An 18,955-nucleotide genomic window follows, 5' to 3' on the forward strand; every position below is an offset into this window, starting at 1 on the left:
AATTTCTACAGACAGATCAATGGAATACCGATGGGCACATCTTTTTCTAGTGCATTTGCAAACATATTTTTGCATTTTCATGAATCTATTTTTTTAATAAACATCAATATAGAAGTATTTAGATATATTGATGACATTATTATTTTTAATAACAATGATTTTCACAATTTACACAAAGAAATTTGCCCAAATGAACTACTGCTGAAACAAACAAATAAGGATGCGTCAGTTAATTTCCTTGATCTCAATATTCAACTGAATAATAAAGTTCCCAGTATAGCTGTGTATGATAAACGTCAGGATTTTGATTTTAAAGTGTATTCTTTAATTCATATTCACAGTTGTGTCAGTAGAAAAGTGTTCAAAAATATAATCATTTCACAAATTATTAGATATAAAAAAATATGCAATAATAAAACAAATCTGAAAACAGCGATTCGAATTTTAACTGCTACCCTAACTGAAAACCAATATCCGGAGCATCTTACGAAGTATTTCATTTGCAAGCTTGTGGAGGACTAGCGATAGTCAATTGTCAGTTCCTTGAATGTTCTGTTCCATGAATTTGATGGTTGTACGTTCTTTCTTTTGATTTTGAGTTCAGGTATGAATTTTGTTTCTCTTGTGGTTTAAATATTGTTCTATTTTCTTTATATAAATCTTGTAGCTTAAATATTGTTCTATTTTCTTTAGATAAAACTTGTATTTTTCGTTTGTAAAAGGTTCAATGTTTGTATTTCATGTCATGCTGATATTCTGGACTTTCAGTACCCCAGTTGCTTGTTTTGTGAGATGTCGGGGACTAGTGCTGCTTTTTTAGGCAATTTCGCCAGCAGCACTCACGAAACATCTCATGGTTTTTCCCTACACTTGGGGAGTACCCCCTGATGAGGCCCCAGGGTATTTTGGGATTTTTTCATTCTTTCCTTCTTTTAAAAGAACTTTTCTTCCTTGTTCAATCCTTATATTGCTATCAAATGTGTTGTCTACCAGTATCATAGAGCAGCCTGTGGCGCCTATTGAACTGAGTAGTGAAGTTCATTTTTAGTAAAGTTCATTTTGGTTGACTTGTCCAGATTATAAATACAATATATGATAGTGTTTCTTTATATATATATATATATATATATATATATATATATATTATATATATATATATATATATATATATATATATATATATATATATATATATATATATATATATATATATATATATATATATATATATATATATATATATATATATATATATATATGGCACAATCTGGCTTGATGGCACAATCAAGTAAGTAGATAATGTGCAGCCTTATATCTAGAAGATGTAATGGGGGATCTTGTTTTGCACCCACTCACTCATAATGGACTCTAGGTTGCTCTGTTATAAAAATAGTAGCTAACTATATTATTATAACAAAATAAAAGAAGAGTTCTTCTATTTGCATTTAACATATTATATGGATTAAATAGTAAAAGGAGAGGAGCTTGTGTTTTCAATACACTCACACATAACGCTCTCCGGATTGTTTTGTCAGAAAAATAGTAGCTAATCTATTTTTTATAACGATATAAGAGAAGAGTTCTAAATGGAAATTTAGTCTAAATACATAAGAGGGTCTGGTGGGATAAAGTGGTCATAAAATCGTAGGTTTTCAACTTATGGGAACAATAGATACAATAAATTCTTATATATACGTGTATATATAAGAAAATATACGTGTCGTGTAAGCATTAGTAAACACGTTCATATATGAGTAGATACATGTATGCATCAGATACATGCATGCACGTGCCTACTCAAGTTGGTCCAGGATCTGAAGAGGGTTGAGCATGCATGGAAAGGCTGACGCAATATTATTTCTGATTATTGTTACAGGAACGATGGTGATTATGAAACCACATGTCGTCGCCCCCCTGGGTGGTCGACAACCCCGGGGGAGGGGGGAAAGCAGTGGGGGGGGGGGAGCCGTTTTCTAAAACACTCATAACTCGCGAACTGTTTGAGATAAAATACTGAAAAAAGTGGCAATCGAAGCAACAAAACAAGGGCTTCAAAAAAGCTAAATATGATTATGGACCTATCTTTGTTGGTTTCTGAGTAAAATTCCATTTTTCGCAAACAAGCAAAAATTTTGAATAAAATACGCATTTTTTTTTCGAACTATCAAAATTTTTTAACTGTTTCGGAAACCAATAAAATCCGAAACATCATTATCCAGTTTGTTTAAAATTACTTAATTATTATCAAAGCGTTGAAAAGTGAAATAAAAGCAAGCTCAAAAAAACTTTTTAACAAAAAAATTGAACCGCCGAAAAAACTGAAAAGCAAAAAATAATAAACCATTTTAATTAAACCTTAATAACTAAGTTTTTAAACTGATGTAAGTATACCAAAGTATATATTTTTGTAATAATTTAGAGTTTTTAATTAACCTTAATAACTCAGTTCTTAAATTAATGTAAGTATACCTAAGTAGTTTTGAGTCGGTGCCAAACAAGCAAATTAATTATTTTTGTAAAGCGTGAGGCGCAGCGGTGGCATATGGCGACACGCCCCTTCGCCGGAAAATGCCGAGCGTTCACGAAGTTAAACCCGAACGTCGTCGAGTGGTCTCGAAGAAGCACGTGTCGACTATTTGGCTGCAACTGAGCTTTTGCCTCATATACAACAGTCAAAATGTTTATATCATTGTTCATCATACTGAAGAAGGATTTCTCATCTTGTTAAAAGCTCAAATAAATGGTTTTGTGGGTCATAGTATTATTCAGCGTAAGTATGGCATAACAACTGTAGCCGTTAATTGCATACATGATCCTGAAGATTTTTCTCACTGGTTGTTTGTCTCTCTCGTGCGAGGTCCCAAAGGTTTCAAAGCTCCAACGAGAGGTACCTTTCGTTGTATACGATCTACTAGTATTCATGATTTAATGATGGCGTGTGGAGGGAGCATTTTTTGAAACATTTATGTTTATCGCCGGACATTTCACATTACATTGCTAATTTTATTTGGTTATTTCTTTAAATTTAGGTAATTTAGGGATTTTTGTTTATTTATTGTTTGGCACCGACTCAAAACTACTTAGGTATACTTACATTAATTTAAGAACTGAGTTATTAAGGTTAATTAAAAACTCTAAATTATTACAAAAATATATACTTAGGTATACTTACATCAGTTTAAGAACTTAGTTATTAAGGTTCAATTAAAATGGTTTATTATTTTTTGCTTTTCAGTTTTTTCGGCGGTTCAATTTTTTTGTTAAAAAGTTTTTTTTTTTATAATTTTTTGTGGCTATAAGCTACTAATGTGGCTATAATCTGTATGCTTATATTTTTGATTACTTTTAAAATAGCTACCTACCTTACTTTAGCTATTAACATATATATATATATATATATATATATATATATATATATATATATATATATATATATATATATATATATATATATATATATATATATATATATATATATATATATATATATATATATAATCGTATTTTAACAATTATCTGTTGTGTTACATAAATAATTTTAAAAAAGCAGGCTTTATATACTAACATGGGTAGGCCTGCAAAAAATGCTGCTCGGATGAGGAAAAGATGTTTAGAAGAATCTATTAATGAGAAAGAAAAAAGGTTGGAAGCAAACAGAAAGAGAATTACATTAACACGTTCACAGGAGAGTTTAGGTCAGCGCGAGGAACGACTGTCGAGAATGAGAAGCTACAATAACGATAGTTTATTGCAAGAAGGTGATAAGCAGCGCGCTCGTCGTTTAGATATAAGAGAGCGACTTTCAAATGAGAGTGAAGAGCAACACGCTCATCGTTTAGATCTGATAAGAGAGCGACTTTCAAATGAGAGTGAAGAGCAACGCGCTCATCGTTTAGATCTGATAAGAGAGCGAGTTTCAAATGAAATTGAGGACGTCGTGTCTATACAATCCGTTCCATAGATGAGTCTCGTGAAATTGCTACCTATGGAAAGAAACCTCCAGATAATGTTGTCCCGAAAGATGTGAACAATTGTGGTGGACTTTTATCAGAGGTAAAACTTGCTGCCGAATCTCGTGTGATGTTGAGACGTAACATATCAGTATCTGACGGCCTCGTCAATGGTGCAATGGGTATTTTAAAAAAAATAAAATGGTCATCAATACGTAGGGATCAACTAGAAGAAGGAGAATTACCGGACTGCATATTAGTTAAGTTTGACGATGAAAGCATAGGAAGCAGACTAAAAGATAGCGATGGTTGTGTCGCCATACCTCCAGTGGTTGCAACTTTTCAAGGAACGAAAGGTTATGGTGACATTGAGCACAGGATGTTGCCAATAATTCTATGCTGGGCCGTCACGGTACACAAATTGCAAGGTACGACCCTTGATAAAGCTGTAATAGACCTCGGAAAGAAACTGTTTGCTAAAGGACAGGCATATGTGGCACTGAGTAGAGTAAAAACACTTGAGGGTATTGTTTCATCTGATCTAGAGCCAAATAAGTTACTACACAAACCTCACGATGAACGAGCTTTAGCAGAAATGCAGAGACTGAGAGCTCTAAATCAAGAGACTGACAAATCTAAAGCTCATTCATCGTGAGTTGTTTTTTTTTTTTTTTTTTTGTAATACACAACTCAGTGATAAAAAATCTGTGAGCGAACAATAAATCACTCCTAATATCTCACCTTTAGATAAGGAATTTTTCCAAATTTACTTGGGACCAAATTCTAGGTATACTCTTTCCAATAAAAAAACAATTATCGAAATCAGACTATTCTGTAAAAGTTATGCGTCGTCTTACACGAAAAAAAGTAAAAAACCTTTGAGTGAACAATAACTCACCCCTGTTTTCCATCCTTTAGGATAGGAAATATTTTTCCAAATTTATATGGGAACAACTTATGGGAAAATTCTTTCCAATGAAAAAAGAACTATCAAAATCGGACGAACCTGTGAAAAGTAATGCCTGGTCATACATGAAAAAAAAGAACTTATATATACGGGTCGACTTGAGAACCTCCTCCGTTTTTTCGTCAGTTAAAAAACTAATCCTAATTACAAATACCAGAGATTGAGAGGTCTACACTGCCGTGGGCAGGTCAAAGCCAGTAACTGCATTTTTTTTTTCATTTTTTTGCATTTTCTCATCTACGTTAGCTTTGTTGTACAAACTAACTTATTTGGTTTCCGCTGAAAAAAATATATAACTCCAACATTTTCTTATTGTTAATACTACTGAATCCAACACACATTTCTTCAAATATCTCGAAAACTCATTTCTGCAGATACTGCCGCTTACCTGCCCACGGCAGTACACACGAGAGACATACAGGTCTGAAGCTCATTCATTGTGAGCTTTTTTTTTTTTTTTTGTAATATCCAACTCAGAATCAAAAAATCTTGGAGCTAATCACCCCCTCTCCCCCCCTTAGGGTAGGAATTTTCCCCTCAAACTTATAGGGGAATTACTTCAGGCTATACCCTTTCTAATAAAAAAAGAATATCCAAAATCGGACTATTCTGTGAAAAGTTATGTGTGGTCATACATTAAAAAAAATATATATATATACGTGTCGACTTGAGAACCTCCTCCGTTTTTTCGTCGGTTAAAAATAGTATGTCACCATCACTAAACTTCGCCCCATTTTTTCATACAAATCCTGAATATAAAAAATGTTTGATGACTGGCACTGAAAACTAACCCTAATCACAAGTACCAGAGATTGAGAGGTCTACACTGCCGTGTGCAGGTAAAGGGCTATAACTGCAATTTTATCTTTTTTTTTTTTTTTTTTTTTTTGCATTTTGTCATCATTGTTTGTACGTTAGCTTTGTTGTACAAACTAACTTATTTGGTTTCCGCTAAAAGAAATATAATTCCAACATTTCCCATTTGATAGTACTGAATCCAGCGCACAATTCTTCAAATATCTCGAAAACTCATTTCTGCAGATACTGTCGTTTACCTGCTCAAGACAGTACACACGAGAGACATACAAGTCTGCATCTCATTCATCGTGAGTTTTTTTTTTTTTGTTATACCCAATTCAGCATCAAAAAATCTTAGAGTGAACTACTAATCGCCCCCCTTTCCCCACCCTTAGGGTAGGATTTTTTCCCTCAAATTTATATAGGAACAATTTCAGGCTATACCCTTTCCAATAAAAAAAAAGAATATTTTAAATCGGACTATTCTGTAAAAAGTTATGTGTGGTCATATATAAAAAAATTTGTGAGTGAACAACAAATCTCCCCCTTTTCCCACCCTTAGGGTAGGAATTTTTTCTTCAAATTTATATGAGACCAACTTCAGGGTATAACCTTTCCAATAAAAAAAGAATTATCAAAATCGGACTATTTTGTAAAAAGTTATGTGTGGTCATACATTAAAAATCTGTGAGTGAACAACAAATCAACCCCCATTCCCACTCTTAGGTTAGGATTTTTTTTTCAAAATTTTTATGGGACCACCTTCGGGGTATACCCTTTCCAATAAAAAAAGAATTATCAAAATCAGACTGTTCTGTAAAAAGTTATGCGTGGTCATACATTAAAAAAAAAAAAATATATATACGTGTCGAATTGAGAACCTCCTCCGTTTTTTCGTCGGTTAAAAAGCATTTGAGGTAATTCACACAAAAAAAAAAAAAGTTTGCGGAATGTACCTTGAAGACTCGACATAAACCAAAGTAAATTTTGTGGCTCTCCTGTTTTGGCAGTTTTATTTCGTAATATTATCAAAACAATGTCCCAGTTAAGTAATTATTTAATTATTTAACCTTTAACGCATTATAGTTGCATCGTATGGGTCACAATGGCACTTTTAAAAAAATTAAAACATGCAAGTTTGCAAGTACGAAGTAATTACGGAAAGGATAAACTATCAGGATAACCCTTTAGCAGATTTTACACCTGAGTTATGAAACATAGTGAGAGAGGCTATTGCCAAATAAGCAGCATCAAAATTTCAGTGGAACGTTAAGGAAAATGTGAATAGTCTCTTATCCAGAGAAATCCTGAAATGGCAATGTCTTTAATAGCAACTGCAAAACAGCAAAATAAAACCAAAAAAAAAAAAAAAAAAAAAAACCTGGGAAACGTTAGCTCAAAAGTGATGTTAGTAAATCTAAAAATCATTCCCATACAATAAGCCCAATGCTAGGTTAGGTTCATACGAATGGTTCACTGAAGCAAAGCGAGACCCACGTGATAACAGGCCAGACAACTCCTCTCTCCCCCGCTTCGTTACGCCACCAGTCGTCGATCTTTGAACTTGGCGCGAAACTTTGAAAGCAGTGCAGTTTGCAGGCACACAGTAGTGCTACTTTCTCTGGTTGAAATAGATGAAATAGGAAATATGTAACTTCGGATGCACATTCTTGAACACAATACTGTTGGATTTATCTCATCCTTTAAACGTACCGGAATGTAGAGGCAATTAATATATATATATATATATATATATATATATATATATATATATATATATATATATATATATATAATAAGTCTTGTAAGTATCTGAGTGTCTGCTGAGTGAAAGGGAGTCAGCGATTTGCGCTACCGAACAACCTGCATGAGAAGAAAAAAATCGGGCGCCTCATGGAATAAATTTTAAAGTTCGGTGGTAAGTACTTTTCTCAGATAAATAAATTAACATTTTATGCTTCATGCAGTTAAGGTTACTTAACTTTTCCTCCATTACACAAACAATTGTCAGTTTCCTTTCTGATATCTTTGTCTGTAATTTGTAATTTCAGCATACTGCTTTAATATTTGAAACGGTTAACTTGCAACTTTTTATTTCTTTATTTTTTCAACCTTGTACACGCATTTATTCGAAATGGATTTTCCAAGCTGACAATATACATGTGTCAAAATTTTCCGCGAATATACTTGTTGCTATCAGAAGCAACGTAACTTGGTGTTGATATTCAGTTAATATGTAAACAAGTTTATTGAAACAGGCTTTTAACTGAACTAATCTTATATTTTCGGTTTCGATTAAATTGTTTCATACGCTAGCATGTGTTATTTTGATCAAAAAACATTCCTTGATGGGCTTCCGTAGTTCTGAGGTAAGAAGATTAGCTTTGAACGCCTGAGGTGGTGGGTTCGATACTCAAACATTTCCCCCCAACTACGCCCCTGCAATGTTATTCAAACAAGCTGGTTCTGTGCGCAAATTAAAAAAAATATGTTTTTTTTTTTGGCACTGTTGTCTTTAAGTTTTATGATATTTATGTACAAATTGTGGTTGAGTTAGCGGTATTCATGATTTCTGGGCTTGCGAAAAATTACTTTTTAGCAGTGGATACAACGTGTTTTTGCCAAATGCTCTATGCTTGTTTGTTATGCTTAAAAAAGGCAAAATGTCTTGAACTATATAATTTTTGAACTCCTTGGGGTTTTCTGTTAAAAAGCTTTCAGGAACTCTGAAACTGTAACATAAATTGAATTAAGGGGCTGTCCATAAAGGATGTTGCAAAATTTTGAACAATTCCCCCCCCCCCTCCTTGTTACATGTAACGCTGTTCAACATGAGCATATTGTTATAAACAACGCATGATGTCACACTTCTTGTTATCCTCTCCCTTCCCCCTGTCACAAAAATGTCACACTGAATTCCTAAAAGAGCCTACTCAGCAAAATGTTGATTTAAATTTAACATATATGAAGTTTTAAGTATTGAAGAAAGTTGATAAAATGGTCATACTATGAGAAGTTTTTTGAAAAAGGTTACTTTGTCATCAATTAATGCTCTTTAAAATAATTTTTCAAAAGCCTAAAATGATGAACTATTAAAGCCCCTCCCCCCCTATACAAGAATCATTAGCAGCAGAAAAAGCTGAAAAGGGAAAAGTAGCCAGATTCCAAATAAAAAAAAAGGCTGCTTTGATATTGAATACATTTTTTTTTTGATGTACAACATATACAGTATTCATGATGTTGTATAATTCATTCTTTAATTAACGTTTTTCAAGTTGAATTCCTGTGTAACTTTTCGAGAGTGCCCACCGAAGGGGGGAGGGGTAGGAATCATAGTCTCATAATAATGATAGCTTTTCAACGGCTATAGTTATAAATAACTGTGCCCTTGAAATTTTAAGGGAGATGGGGGAGATGTTTATGGGGTATTTTTCTTGAAGTTTTCATAATTGAAGGAGGTAAGGCACCGTTTACTTTGGGAGATGGCACCCAAACATTCATGTCTTTTTAAAAGCATAAATTTGCTAAGCTAAGTCAACATTAATAATCTGGTATTATGTATTTTAATTTGATGTTATGTCTTTGAAACATATTGCAGTTATGTTTCTCGTTTACTTTAGTAAAAATGTTTATTTATATTTTAAAATTTCATTTTATTCTTATTCAAATAAAATGGTAAAATTATTTTTTGTTTTGATGTAATTGTAAAATGAAAGTTCATTTATTTATTTGAATACTTCTTAAGACTCAATGTTTCAATACAATATACGAGTAGTTAAAATGCGATTAGTGTAAAAAAAAATTTCAGATGAAAAATAAAATTGTTTATTTATCACTTTGTTTTTACAAGAATGAAAAATAAAATCGTGTTTAGTTATTTGAATACTTTGTAAGACTTATAAATGTTTTATGTGAAATACTATGAATTAAGCTCAGTGTATTTTTTAATGTATGATTATTGGTTCCTTTTTATGTTTTCAAACGAAAAAGTATAAGTTTTAATACTACTAAAATAGTAGAAGACAATCATAAATAAACCAAATAGTTTAATTAAACCAAAATACTAATCAAAGCGCTCACTTCCCAATATCATTGTGGATCGACGAACGATGACGTCATTTGCTAGTTGGATGGCCTTCCTATCTCGAAGGCCTCGAGCAAAGCGAGAGGTCCGATTTCGTGAATGTAATTGAAAATGATACTTCTTGCAGCAAAACGCTAGAAGAAGCACCCTATTTTAAGAACCAAGTTCAAGTCATCGATGGAATGACTCTGGTCCATAATGTCCCAAACACAACTTTCAAATGCACCAAAGATTTTGCAGGTCTCCAAATAAAAAACAATAAAATTTTCTCTCCGATAGTCAAACTACACGAGTGGATCTTAAACATGATGGGTACATACCAGACGTTCAGGAAAGTCTTCTTCGCTTGTAAAAAAAATCACTAGGTACCAAACCAGTGGTTTTGCGTCATAGCCATTCCTGAAAATAATAAGAACCTTTAAAAGTACATTTCAGAGTATGTAATATGTAACATATCCGTTCCTGCATCCAATCAGCTTCTGGTGTCTGGTAACACTGAAAACGAAAATGAATATTATTTAAAATCTGAGAGTCAAGTAATAAATTTCTCTGAAATGCCCGAGTTCAACCAGGACGAAGCACGCAACAGAATCTATCTTCATGCATATGATTCAGTGCAAAATAGGGGAAAAGGTAACTAATAGTTTATAGATCAGAAACTAATGAATTCTTATTGGCAATCTTTGCTAAAGGACAGAGGTTGCCATTTCATGTGCTGGTGTTGTGGAAAGGAAAAGAGCTTTAGGATGGCATCTATCTTCAGGAGCACTTACGGAAAAAACATCTAAAATTTTACAAGCTTTTGATGCATTTTCCGACTGCGATTCAACAAGTAAAATAGGAACAAAAAAGTATGCTTTCACTTTACCGAAAAAGTCGGAAACTATTTTTTGCACATTAGAGTTAGCATTAAAACAATATCTGAGTGCTTCAGAAGTTCAACTGTTAGAAGCTATTATAAAAAAATTGTCAAGAAAATAGGTATTTCTTGTTAATGCGATAATTTCTTATCATTTCCATCAGAAATAAATATAATATCAGCTCTCTACCATGCTCCTGCAATTCTTTCCAACATGTGCTAAGAAGTATTGCTCAACTGTACTATTGAATCAATTCCCCTGTACCTTAGCAGTGCCTTTAGGTGTAACCACGTTTGGGTTTCACTTGGATGAAAATAAAACAATAAAGTCCCACACCTTATGATGCAGCCAGTGTTACCAGATTTTTAATTCCACCCTGCGCAGGCAAGAACTCTAAATAATATTGTAAATGTTTTATTAATAATTCATCTTGCTGTAAATACTGTGCTATTAAGGCTAAAACAAAAACCCATAAACTACAAAATACTCGGAGGAGAACGATTCAACAAAACAATTACAAGTCAACAAAAAAGAGTATGATCCAGCTTTCAGAATTTCTGATATATTAATGCTTTATATATGCATATTGATATTCTGCAATTATTTTTTAATACGCATTATTTTACTAATTTTATTTAATTAGTTTTTTTAGAACTCTAGTGTATAATTTTATATTTATATTCGTTTTCATAAAAGCTCAAAGATGCTTCTCATTTTTTATATTTTTTTAGAACGTATTATTTCTTGTATCACTGTTCTTTGTTCGGTAAATTATAAAAAACAATATCCGCAAAACAATACCCGCAATACTTTTTTGTGCAAATTGAAAATATAAATTAATAGAAAAAAATTAAAATTATATTTGAATTGAAATTACTGTGGGCCTAATTCCCTAGTTCCTTTCAAATTTAAAGCAGTATATAACAAAATTAAAGCCATAATGGAATACTTTGCAATTAGAATAAGTTTGTAAAATGAAGAATGAATAGTTCGTCATAGGGATAATAAGGCTACTTTTTTCTCCTTAGCATACTGCCGTTTTATTCAATGCGCTAACTTAGACAGTGCTTGCATTTTCTATTTCGCTTTTCAACGCTCACGTTGGTAATAATTAAGTAGTTTTAAACAAACTGAATGATGAAGTTTCAGATTTTATTGATTCCCTAAACGGTTAAAGAATTTTAAAAAAGAACTTATCTTTAAAAAAAAAAGCTTTTCGTATTTTATTCAAAATTTTTGCACGGCTGTTAAAAAAGGAATTTTACTTATAAACCAACAAAGATAGAACTATAAACATATTTAGGTTTTTCAAGCCCTTCTTCTGTTGCATCTTTTGTCACATTTTTAGTGCTTTATCTCCTACGGTTCGCGAGTTATGAGTGTTTTAGTAAGCGGCGTTCCCCATCTGCTTTCCCCCTCCCCCGGGGATGTCGACCGCCAAGGGGGACGACGACATGTGTTTTCGTAATCACTATAGTGCCTGTAACAATAATCAGAAAAAAATTTGCGTCAGGTCTTTCATGCATGCTCAAAACCCCCCTTCAGATCGTGAACTATACTAGGAATAGTGTTTGAGCTTGCTACTGTCCTTTTGTTTTTCAAAGCGTTAACAGTACTTAAATAGTTTTAACAAACTGAATAATGATATTTAGGACTTAATTTGAAAAAAAAATCAAGCAATTTTGATTTGGAATTTATTTTGGTCAAAAAAAGTTTGTTTTGCACATTTTATTCAAAATTTTTGCTTGTTTGCGAAAAATGGAATTTTACTCAGAAACCAACAAAGATAGGTCCATAATCATATTTAGCTTTTATGAAGCACTTGTTTTGTTGCTTCGATTGCCATTTTTTTAGTATTTTATCTCAAACAGTTCGCGAGTTATGAGTGTTTTAGAAAACGGCTCCCCCCACTGCTTTCCCCCTCCCCCGGGGTTGTCGACCACCCAGGGGGGCGACTACATGTGGTTTCATAATCATCATCGTGCCTGTAACAATAATCAGAAATAATATTGCGTCAGCCTTTCCATGCATGCTCAACCCCCTTCAGATCCTGGACTAACTTGAGTAGGTACGTGCATGTGTTTCGGATTTTATTGGTTTCCGAAACAGTTAAATAATTTTGATAGTTTGAAAAAAAAAAATGCGTATTTTATTCAAAATTTTTACTTGTTTGCGAAAAATAGAATTTTATTCGGAAACTAACAAAGATATGATCATAGTCATATTTAGCTTTTATGAAGCCCTTGTTCTGCTGCGTCGATTGCCACTTTTTTCAGTGTTTTATTTCAAATAGTTGGCGAATTATGAGTGCTATAGCAAACGGCTCCCCCCCCACTGCTTTCTCCCCTCCCTCGGGGTTGTCGACCACCCAGGGGGGCGACGACATGTGGTTTCATAATCACTATAGTGCCTGTGACATTAATCAGAAATAATTTTGCGTCAGGTCTTCCATGTATGCTTAAAAACCCCTTCAGATCCTGAACTATACTGCAAATCGTGTTCGAGCTGTCTACTGTCATTTTGTTTTTCGGCGCGTTAACAGTATTTAAACAGTTTTAACAAACTGAATAATGATATTTAGGACTTTATTTGAAAAAAAAAAATCAAACAATTTTGAATTGGAATTTATTTTGGTCAAAAAAAGTTTGTTTTGCGCATTTTATTCAAAAATTTTGCTTGTTTACGAAAAATGGAATTTTACTCAGAAATCAACAAAAATAGTTCCATAATCATATTTAGCTTTTATGAAGCCCTTGTTTTGTTGCGTCGATTGCCACTTTTTTCAGTGTTTTATCTCAAATAGTTCGCGAGTTATGAGTGTTTTAGCAAACGGCTCCCCCCACTGCTTTAGCACACACCCTTGTCTCCTAGATAAATCAAACATAATAATCCATTGGGTTCAAATCTGGGGGATACGGTGACCATTCTTGAGCTCCAATGAAGTTTGGAAAATGTGTGTTGACCAATCTTACGTGCCTTTAGCTCTGTGTAGGTGTAGGAGTGGAGTCCTGTTAAAAAGTCCATCTTTTGTTTCCAAAGAACTTTGGCGACCACAGTAAGACAACATCTTTCAAAAATGAGTTTCCGATATCTTTTTTGAATAGTCTTTACCCCTTGATCAACAAAAACAAGTGACGTTTTCTCACTAGCTAAAACCCCATCTCAAACTATTACAGATTATTGTCGTTGAGACCATTCCAACAATGAAAGAAGGCCGTAGAGACAAGGGTGAGTGACAAACCTCATAAAAGTTTGGTTTCCCTAAAGAAATTCTTATGCAAAGAATATGATAACATCTAAGTAGGTGAATCTCGGCTTACAGCCGTAAACTTTGTGAGACGTTTAAAGCTCTGTACTAAGTCTGAAGGTAGACACTATGAAAATTTGTAAGTACATTAAACGGGATACTGTATTCATATATATTTGGAAGTTTGGTCGTAATATTTTCATTAGAATTAAAACTATAATGTATAAAGTGTGTCCAAGTTATTTCTTGTCACTTTGTACATAAATCAAATAATTTTTTTTCTTCAATTTACTTACCATTGTTAAATGTCAATTGCTGTGCAAATTCTTTTGAATAACTCTTTTGAATAGCTTTCAAAAAAATAAAATTTCATCTTTTACAGTTTTTCTAACATTTCCAGGTTTTGAATGCCTGCAATGACCACATTGGTTCCCGAAATGCTGCTTTAAACGCCATGCCAGAAATGGTGCCTTTTTTCAGGGATACTTGTGGATATTCTATTGTGAAAAACAAATGGGTTTGCTTGTTTTACATGAGTGCAGACAGCTTAAAATTGGATACCATACCGTCTAACCGGTTAAAGGAATTCGAGATCAGGTTACCGAGAGAATCTGACCTCTCTCTGATGTTCGAATACTTTTTCAAGATAATCGGTTACAGGCTGGATCTTGCCATCAGACTCAACTGCGAAGAGGTAGACAGTCGTACATATGTGGCATTCAAAGAGGGAGTATGTGTGGGTTTCGGTTCAATTAAAATCAGCTGCAATGGCGCAGGAGAAGTTGGTCCCCTCTATGCTGATTCTACCACAGTGGCAGAAATCCTGTTGAAAAAGTTGATTCTTTCATTTCCTCGGGCTAGGGGATTTGTTATAAAAACCGTGAGATCAAACAGTGCGGCAAATGATCTTGCTCAGCGCTTCGGTTGGTCATGTCCGGAATTATATCCGAGACTATACAGAAAGAAGATTTTGAATGCTGACATTAACAAAGTGTTTGCACTATTTTCCATGAGTTTCGCACCCTTTTAGGGGAAATTTGAGTAATAACGCACACTTAAACTTAAGAAAAACACATGAATAGCTAGTCAGTTACTCAAAAATATGAGTGTTTTTCTAATGAAATAAACTCCACTACATACGCGTGTGACCACCACATGAGGCATGATGAAACCTTGTTCAACACATTGTAACAACAAAACCATTTACCGTTATCTATGCCGAATCCTCTATTAAAATAGCAGATATCCGTCTTTATATCTCGTCGTATAAGTAAATTATCTAATGGCCATTATCGTCACCATCATGCTGATGCACCTTAACAACGTCTTCGTTTAAGATGGTATCAAAGACTCACCCTTATGAGATTGCTATTACCAATCATTGCCATGCAGGATTAGAATGCATTGCATGCATAATTTTGGCGTAACAAAACTCTAAAAAAAATATTTGAATGCACATGCATATTTTTTAGATATAATGTGTAAATTAACATTTGGAAATAAGGGTATACACGTATATTCAAGTAAGATGCTGTAGAATTTAGAAATGAAACAATGTCAAGCTCTTAACGGGAAGAAGCAAAAACAAGCTTCCTTCCTTTAGTGACAATGTTTTTACTTGGAACTTGTAATGGCGTTTTATACATGGACGTACTAATCGTATGTTTTGAAAAAATCTGTCCTGCTTACAGATTTATGAGTGTGCGAGATATCTTGCTGTTCTCTTTCGCTTAGGTAAAATCTGATAAATATCGGCTCAATGAAACAAAAAGTGAATACACATTTAATCCTACTACTTATATGGATGAAGTATAAAACATGTCAGTAAAAGAGGAATTGAAATTCTATGAGACAGATACTGTTCATATTTTTTTTTCAGTAAACTAACGATGAATTTGATTGAGCAATAAGAAGCTAATTATTTGGTACTCAGTAGCACCAAATTGGCACTCAGTAGCAAAACAATGAAAACATATAAAGTTACAATGTTTAAATCTATCGTAACTCATTCATCCCAACTGAAATGCGACAAAAGCATAAGAGATAACTTAAAGTTTAAAATTTTCACTCAATAATGAATTTCGTATAAACGATGCACGCTCAACCACGTACTTAACAATATGTTTAAAACAGATGTTGTGAGCGGGAAAGTGTAAATGCTGAAGTAAACGGTCTTATTTTTCTACTGGTTACACCTGTTCGAGTAATCAATCAAATGAAGGCTTATCATACAGGAATCTGACCTTGTGTTCTTGCTGCTCATGGAACATTACGAAGATTACTCAAAGAGCAATATGCATGAACGATTGCATCTTATTAGAGGAATCGCCAAAGGATTAGCATAAACTTTATTGATTCATAAAACGAATGGGAGAAAATTATAATAGAGTATGTAAAGCTTATGATTTCCTTAGTTGTCAGTAAATGAAGTGTTTTTTTTAATCCTTGCTTACATTTAAACTAACCTGCTATGCGTAGGTTACATCAAGTTTACATCATTTTGAAAAAATATACCAGTACATTATCAAAGAACCGAACCAATAGGAACCGTAGACAGTTCGAAATTAAACATGAAAATACCGTTTAGGGGACTAGTGTGCCATTTAATCAAATAAAATGTTTGTACAATATGGAGGTGCGAAACATATAATAATAACGCTGCAATATGTAAATATATTTTTACAAAATTTTCGAAAAATTAACTCTCATTGCTTACTGAACATAAGTGGAAAGTATTTATAGTTCTTTATATACTCTGTGATGCACTATTATATGATAATTAAACTAAGAAAATTGTATGAACTTTTGCAAAGTACACCGATTTCACACAAATAAAGTTGAATTAATGCAAAATATTCAGCTCTACATATTCCTTATTGAGAGACTGATAGCTTCCATTGCTTCTTCTGGAAATAACCTTTTTTTTTTGGTCTAAAACTTTTCCCTGTCAAACTTCCTTTTTTTTTTGCTTATTCTGATGTCCCATGTGGGGAAATTCGAACCATTTTGATGGTAAATATAATAGTACACCATTTAGTTTATCTATATATTTAGATTCATTTCTTTATTCATTGTATACAATTACCTATTTTACGAAATGTATCTGCTCCTTGGCAATTGTCGAACAGATTATTACGGATCATTACTCATGAGTGTGCGTTCGAATTTGCCCTGTTTCGGATTTTTGACGTTTTGCTGTCTTTTTTTTTTTACCATGTCTTTATTAACTTTTGGTTCTTGTCTATTCGGGTGGAATCCTGCAATGCAACTTTCTCCCCCTTGCTGTGATCAGATTCTTCTGAAAGTTTGTATGTAACATCAGAGCCGATGACAATACAATGCTCTATAATCAAATTAATCTAACATTAATTGCTAGAAAATCGCCCGTAAAGGTATGACGGGTGAAAATTGCTGCTACATTTGAACGAAGCCAGTGCCCGTTTGGTGATATTTGGATACTTGAAATTGTAACCCTCACTCCAGTGGATTAACCCTAAAGTTCAGTAGATAGCGTTCGCTGTCGACCACTTTTTCGTTTCTTCATTCCCCTGAAATGACAGTCTTACCAGTAAGACAGTTAGGGGACAGTTACGGGATCCAAGTTCTTCAGCCTTGTCAAGATAAAGCTTTTCCCTGTATGTTAAGCATTACCAAAACATATTATCAAAACTAACAAAAATAATTTTTCAATTCGAACCAGTAGTTCCTAAGATTAGCGCGTTCAAACAAACTCTACAGCTTTATATAATTAGTTCAGATATATTAAGCATGTTAAAATGTCTAAGTTAATCGTTTGCTAATTTAAAATGTTGGTGCAGTAGAAAATAATCCGTAAGAAATATTTTTGTTATACCTGTTTCATCCCTCTTAACTGTCGCCCATGGGATAAAAAAGACAAGTTTTATTGAAAATTTTAACTTCATTCAAATTTTAATAAGAATACTACCCATTAACACCATTTTTGTTATAGAATTATGTTTAGACAATGATTCCCAAAGACTGGACACTTTTCGGCCTTCCTTAGTCCAAGTAGCTTTCAAATACGAAAGAGTATTTCGTCCCCTCCCCCTCCATGACTGTACATATATTGCATCATCAATATATTCATCGAAAAATTTTTTTTTATAAATTTTTATAAAGAATATTTTATAGATGCACTCAAGGCGATTGAAGCGCTTTTAGGTTGATACGATAAAATGTCTTATGACAACAATCCAACTGAGTACAGCCATGGAAAACTTCACCAGTGATTTTTCTCCTTGATATTTTTCAGAAGCGATTTTCTTCATGAAGGAATGAAAACGTGACTTTCTTGTATAGCTTAAAGAAGATCATTTCATAAGCATCAAACTATCAGCCCTGAATTTTAAATATTTTATTCGATATTTTTCTATCAGGGTATACTGCGATTTTATGTTCGGAAAGCTTTTAGGACAGCTGAATGCTATATTTTTGACAGCAATAACAAAACGATTAAGTACCATGACATAAAAAACTTTCCAAAATGTATTATTTACTTATATATCTAAACAAATGTGCGTTATTTATTGTTTTTTTTTTTTTTTTTTTGCTCGATCACTGATAAATATAAGCTTTCTAAAAGCAATTTTCTTAACAAAACGAAGAAAAATATAACTAAAGTGGTTTCAGAAAAGATTTTAACAAAACCCCTTCCTTTTCTATGACTTTCTACTAACATTACGTTAATTAATAATGTTTTTATATTTAGTATATATAATGCTATTTAAACAACAGCCAACAGCAGTGTACCTCTTTCTTGTAAGTTCCAGTTTTGAAAAAGCTTTTGGCTTACATTAACGAGCAAAGAAAAATTTTAAAAAATAAAGTATCAGAAACATGATACACATACCAATCGTACTAAAACTTTAAATATGTTTTTTTTTTTTTTAAGTTATGCGGCTGTGATTGCGCAATGATTTCAAACAAAGCAGCGCTGCTGGTTACGGTTACAATGAACGAGTTTCTAAGTGTTTGAATTGCAGCACTTATTTCGTTCTTGCGTAAATTGAAGATTGTATTGAAGAACCA

The 18,955-nt window shown here is 33.2% G+C and overlaps 1 protein-coding gene across 1 annotated transcript in view; it reads left to right on the forward strand.

Moving 5' to 3' along the window:
- Window positions 1-16,560, forward strand: part of LOC129234318 (uncharacterized) — a 33,196-nt gene extending 16,636 nt beyond the window's left edge. The window contains exon 4 of the mRNA XM_054868347.1: window positions 14,307-16,560. Within this exon, the coding sequence (XP_054724322.1) occupies window positions 14,307-14,936 (630 nt within the window). The 3' untranslated portion in view covers window positions 14,937-16,560. The remainder of the gene's footprint in view (window positions 1-14,306) is intronic.
- Window positions 16,561-18,955: the final 2,395 nt, after the last annotated feature.

This window comes from Uloborus diversus, chromosome 1 (assembly GCF_026930045.1).
Source record: "Uloborus diversus isolate 005 chromosome 1, Udiv.v.3.1, whole genome shotgun sequence".
Taxonomy (NCBI): domain Eukaryota; kingdom Metazoa; phylum Arthropoda; class Arachnida; order Araneae; family Uloboridae; genus Uloborus; species Uloborus diversus.